This window comes from Dinoponera quadriceps, unplaced genomic scaffold (genome assembly GCF_001313825.1).
Source record: "Dinoponera quadriceps isolate SergipeBrazil2010 unplaced genomic scaffold, ASM131382v1 scaffold13575, whole genome shotgun sequence".
NCBI lineage: Eukaryota > Metazoa > Arthropoda > Insecta > Hymenoptera > Formicidae > Dinoponera > Dinoponera quadriceps.
Window position 1 is genome coordinate 1 of NW_014567291.1, and position 5964 is coordinate 5964.

The 5964-nt window shown below is 46.1% G+C and overlaps 1 protein-coding gene across 1 annotated transcript; it reads right to left on the minus strand.

Annotated features, from left to right (window-relative positions):
- Positions 1-10: 10 nt before the first annotated feature.
- On the minus strand, positions 11-4874 carry LOC106751444 (putative serine/threonine-protein kinase C05D10.2). Its single transcript, XM_014632333.1, has 4 exons — positions 4619-4874; positions 2107-2307; positions 1883-2013; positions 11-1128 (listed from the first exon to the last, which is right to left on the minus strand). Exons 2-4 carry the CDS (start codon positions 2291-2293, stop codon positions 958-960), a joined length of 489 nt encoding a protein of 162 aa, XP_014487819.1. The 5' UTR covers positions 2294-2307; positions 4619-4874; the 3' UTR covers positions 11-957.
- Between the last annotated feature and the right edge of the window lie 1090 nt (positions 4875-5964).

Sequence of the window (5964 nt, forward strand, 5' to 3'; positions counted from 1 at the left end):
ACTAAGATAGTATATCTGTAAAAATGGGTTTGTTCTGTAAGCAAATTGGGCAATTACTTCCATACATAATTTCTTTGCGGTACGAGCTATAAATTCGCTTAGTTATAACATTTAATTTTATCCAGCAAATTATAATTCAACTAAATGAAACCAATCCGTTTTTCCTCTGTGACGGATCGTTCCGAGATTAATTTAATAACTGTAGTGTTACGCCGCAGTTTTCACAAACGGAGTTCATTTTGGTCGACGTGATTGTTTCTAAATGATGCGGGTTACACACACTCTCACTCTCTCTCTCTCTCTCTCTTTCTTCCTCTCTCTCTCTCCCCCTCTCTCTGTGCAAATACTCCCGACTCAACTCAATTATGCATCGTCTTATTATCCTCGGCAGTCTTGCGAATTACATAGCAAGATTAACTTCTTAGTTGGAAACTTCCGGTAACTCCGAAGGGTTTACGCTACCGTGCCCACGTTTGGCTCAAACTGCGTCAAGATTGCGAGCAACAAGCTGGAAGTTGAGATCTTCACGAGCTCGTGCCGCTTAGCCGCGGTCGCCCCCGTCCACGTGTCTGTCAAATAGTTCAGGTGTACATCCACAATCGCCTTAAGCTTGCAATCATCCAGTTCATCCACTCGATGCGCCAGCGTCGAGATTTTGCGACGATCGCGAATGAAAAAAAGAAAACTAACAAACGCCAAGCTCGGAAAATGTTTCCGAAAGTTAGCGTTCGCAAAGAAAATGAACTCTTTTACTTTTTTCACTACCCACAGAGACAACGTTCTAAAGTGAGAACTTCACGATGGTGTTTGCGAACTTTCTCCCTCTCCTCTTATTCGAAAAGCGTCCGCGCACGCGGAAAGATCATAAAGATCATCGGAAAAAAATAAACAGAGCAGGAAACGCGAGAGCGCGCGAAAGGAAACGCGCAAGCCAAATAAACGTGTACCTCTTTGAAGCTATGATGAGGATCTCCGGCGCGCGGTACCCACCGAGTGGCGACATAGTCCGTCAAGGTTGGATCGCTTCCAGTCTACACCGTCGCCCTCACCGATCTGCGTAACCGAACGTGCCAGCCCGAAGTCCGCGATTTTGCAGTGGCATTGTGCATTCAGGAGCACGTTGGACGGCTGCAATAACGAAGGATAGCGCGAACTCGACACAATATGCAGACACATGACGATACACGCTGTCATCGCCGACTCTTCCTCCCCCTCATCATCATCATCATCATCAACATCCTCCGCGATAGCGCGAAACATGATGTAATGAAAAGTTTGTGCAATCGTGAGATTGCGAATATGAGAATGATGAAAACGCGCAAACCGCTTCTCTCTTCGGTAAATGTAAAAGCGAGAGATACATGGTGGCGATGGTAGCGCATTGAAAAAATGTGAGCAAAGTTGAGATGAAAAACGCGAAACTTCTCCCGGAAGCGTCGCCTCTCCGCACTGAGGGAAACAGTTAATTTTCAATCTCGCCGAGAACTAGAATCATTCTCGGCGCTTTCGTGTTGTTCTAAACGGAAAAGTGACGGTAACAGTATGCGTATAAAGTTATTGTCAACACTGGAGTCAGTACGAGTCAGTACAAGGTAAAGCAGTGACCACTTCACGAAGCTAAATAAATAATTTTAATTTCTTAATTAAACAAATAATAAGTATCAATTAATTAATTAACTAATTAATTTCACCGAGTTATTTCGATTTTCCATAAAAACCTACTAATTGATGATAATTACCCGGTAATTTTTTAAACAATTCTTTCACCGTGACGTCGTAGTAAGAGAAATGCCGAGAACTTTTTTTCTCATCGCGGAGGAAACTCGGAAACTCGCAGAATAAGAGAAGCTTTTCAGCGGCTTCCCCTTAGCGGAAGATTCACTTTCAAGTCCCTGTGAATAACGTTGCCCGAGTGTATGTACTTGATCGCCTTAAAAAGTTGGTGCATGATGAAAATCTTGTGGATGTCCTTGAGGATATTGCCGCGCTTGATGACATTGTGTAGATCCGTTTCTGGGGAAACACGGGCCGAGAGGGGGCGTTCATTCAGGCCGACGGTGTGTGAGAACCGTGACGCGTCGATTTCTTCTTCGGCTTAAAACTCACCCATGTATACGAAAACCAGATAAATGTCCCGGTCGTTGTTCGCCCTGTGCAGCCCGATCAGCCGGATGATGTTCTCGTAATTGACGAACGACAGCAGGAACATGATCTCGCGTCCGTCTGATTTCGGAAAGCGTCGAAGATCTTCACCGCGACCGTGTCCTGTTTCTTCTTCTCGATCGCCTTCCATACTATGCCGTAGGCCTGCGCGGAAGATCAACGATTTTTTATCACCCTGTCATTACTATCGTCTTTAACGGATTGAGGAAAAATCAGGTGAGAGGGACCAAGTCTCGGGTTTATGCTAGTTTCGTGGCACGGACTGCAATCGCGTGAAACTGAGTAGAAATCGAGTCGGATCGGCGATCTGTTACGTGTAAATTGGGACTGGATATTCAGTTAAAAGCGAAATATTTCGCTTGGGCTGAAGGCCGTGACAAAATTGAAATGTAATTGCACGTGTGATATTGATGTTCTCTCCGCTGCTAAAAAGTCGAGTAGACAATTGTATAATACGAATAATTCTACCTCGGGTTGAAATATTCACGTAAAATGGACGAGAAATAATGTGTCAAATAATATGTACGACCGATAATGCGCTGGGTCAACTTTATAATCGCCTCGGTGAGCTAAATTTCGATTTGGTTTAATTAAACCGAATTTCGACTGACCTTAATTACGTTCTGCATATGTAAACAGGAGGGCTAAAAGAAGCGCGAAAATTTGGCCGTAAAAAACCGCCCGGCGGTTAACGCGCCGTGTGGCAAGCGTGAAATTGAGCTCGTTTAATTTGCGCGATCGGACTTTCTCGATCGATCTTTTTTCATTGCGTGGTCAGCAAGATCAGCGAGAGGATCGAAAATACTGTGTCCGTAACTCCGCGAATCGCAGCTCGTCGGGATACCTTAATCTTCGAGCGTCCTCGGAGGGTGGGTTTCGAGGAAGAACGAGCGCCGGGACAGCATCTACAATCTAAGTTTTCTTACGTAAATCCCTTCCTGTGCACCTTGTTTTCCCGTGCGTGACATCGCGACGTTAGATTTGCGAATCGCGCATTTCATCGTCCGTCATATCGGGAAAGGACTTACGATCGGAATTATCTCGACCGGAGGCATTGATCACGCCGCAAAATACAAGCGCAAGCGATGCGCATGAATATTGCATTATCCCAATTTGCATTGCACGCTCGCGGAGTTATTACGACGTAAATGAGAAGCCTTGCTTTGCAAAATCCATTATCGGGATCGGCCGCGTAAGTAGACAAAAATCGACTTGCGACGACGACGCGCGCGATCCATTCGTCATCGTCGCGACGGCGACCGCTTTTAACCGCATCGTTATTGATTGTCCTCGGCAGCTTAAGTTCTCTTAACGAGCCGGATAGTCGCGACGATTATTGATATTCCGCGCAAGTTCGAGAACTCCGGACGGGAGCCGTGTTACTACGTATAACGGAAGTTTCTATCGCCGTATTTTAATATCCGCCGCACTACGCGTGTCCTGATAAACTCTCTCGACACAGCGCGTGAAAATCTTTAAAGATGCAAAGAGTGAACTTTTCAGAGTTATTTAAAAATGTAAATTTTTACATTTTAACTTTACGGGTTGATTTTTATAATTTAACCTTCTTTAAAGATCGAAATCCTTACCTTTGAGGATCATTGAAGATTCAGGGATCGTTAATGCAAACAGAAGTGAAATAAAAGGATTGAAATAGAAGAGAAAGGATTGAAATAGAAAGAAAGAAATAAGAGAGAGAGAGAGAAAGAGAGAGAGGGAGAGGTAAAGTAAATATGAAATAGAAAGAAATAAAGGGGATAAAATATTCGAGAGGGAAATATTTTATATTAAAACAACTGCAAAGCGATTTTGCAATTCAAATATTTACCTGTGGAAATTTATGAATATCTATATTTTTATCTCCAAAGATCATTAAAGATTCGAAGATCGTTAAATGCGTACAGCAATAAAATGAAAAAAATACAATTTAAGAGACACTGCACAAGGCGACTGCGAGAGCGGTGATAATAATGAAAAACGTTGCCCCCGAAGATCTTTAGGGGACCCTCAAGTATCCGAAGATCGTTAACGCGTGCAGGAACAAGAGGAAAGAATAAAAATCGCGAATGTTATGCGCGCACAATGACAGCTTACGGCGATTTAACGCTAAGATCGAACGGCACGGGTGCGAAATCACACGTCGCTTTGGATTCATCGACGATTCAAGCGCGCTTCGGAAATATTCACGGCCGTGTGTGTAAGTCCTCGCCGCGTTCGCATATTTCAAGCATAACGCGAGGAAAGCGCGGAAAATAGCCGCGTCGATATGCGCGCAAGCTGTAACCACCCTCCCTCCCTTCACATCCCGATCGACTTCGCTTTCACTTCACCGACGGACGATGCGAGAGAGAAAAGCGCGACAAATCCACGATTCATTATCGTCACGCAGGACCCGCGAATCCCCTCGGACGAGCCGCACGGAGGAGGAAGGGGGTGATGCGAACGAACGAGTTACCCCTTTGCCGAGGCGTCGCACGACGTCGTACTGTTTGCTGATGTGCTCGTCAATCTCGGAGACCTTCTCGGGGGCCTTCCTCTCCGACATCGTCGCGACGGCGACGGCGGCCGGGGCTCGGGAGATCCGCCGAGGAGCCGGTGCCGGCGACACCAGAGAGAGAGGCTTACAGGCGGAAGTTGCGAGTCGTCGCGGCGCAATCACATCCCCGCTCATCTCCGCCAGGCGAGCCGCGGCGCGAGCAGCTTTCTTTCATGCTGCCTTTGACACGAATGCGCGGCTGTGTGTTTACGGAATTATCGGCAGTTGCCGAGGCGACCGTGTCCACATCGCCGGCCGCCAACGATGTCGCGTGATCACCGTTCGCCAAGCGGGTCGGCCGGTAGAAGCGCACCACCTGTGCGCGGAGCGCACAGGGACACGCACGTGCGTCGACAGCGTGTGTGCGTGTTTTTCCTATTTCTCTTTTATTCCAAGCAAGCGGCGCGCCGGTCGACCGGCTTGACGGATCGGGAATCAAGGGGAAAGGGATGAGTAGCTCGTTACGACTGCATTTCGCGATGAAAAGTCGCAGTTGTGTAAGTTCGCTGCCCGGAGTGCATTCTCGGAGTGATCGCGTACACGCGTGTGGGAAGTTACGAGTGATCGCGATGGGAAATCCCGAGAATGTTGTTCTTCGCAGTCGCAATCGCGCGCGTGAATTTTCGCTCGCAGTGCGACGAATCGGTCGAAGCGGTCGTTGTAAGAGAAACGTGTATGTTTTAATCGATGATATCGAGATAGATATGACAGATATCGTATGGATGACGGGCTTATGGCAGTTAATTATAACGAGATCGATACACACGTTTTGAATTGTTTGAAATCAATGTACGTGTTGAGCAATGTATGCATAACATAAGCTGTAATGGATATTATTTGCTTCGCTGTGACTTTTGTCCAATATTTACAGAAAGTTCCTATGTTTTCCAACGTTGCCGCGCGTAATTCAGCGCAATGAGATACGTGTACGTTTCCAACTGCTGATATCATAAAATAATGTACAAGAATACAACATCGGAAACGTATGCATATTTTCACCGTTCGCAACGTGCGTATACGTAATACTGCGTACAAATTCAAAATAGGGACCCCAGTCTGCAATAGGTGTAGTAAGCCTTTTAGTCTTTTGCTCTCTAAGCACTGCGTGGTAACACGATTTCCAACAAAAAGCGTCCCCGGCGTTATCAGCGTATCGCGACTCCTAATATTTCGGCGTTATTATGATTTTTGGCAACGCGATAAACATCTTTCGTCAGAAATTACATCACATGCCATTGCTTAAAATAGAATAAGATAGAATCTGC

Excerpts from the sequence above, each read along its gene's own strand:
- LOC106751444 (XM_014632333.1), bottom strand. The coding sequence starts at position 2,293 with ATGGAAGGCGATCGAGAAGAAGAAACAGGACACGGTCGCGGTGAAGAT. Across the intron at positions 2,014-2,106 it reads TCTGGTTTTCGTATACATGG|AAACGGATCTACACAATGTC; the intron begins GTGAGTTTTAAG and ends GTGTTTCCCCAG. Across the intron at positions 1,129-1,882 it reads TTATTCACAGGGACTTGAAA|CCGTCCAACGTGCTCCTGAA; the intron begins GTGAATCTTCCG and ends TCGTTATTGCAG.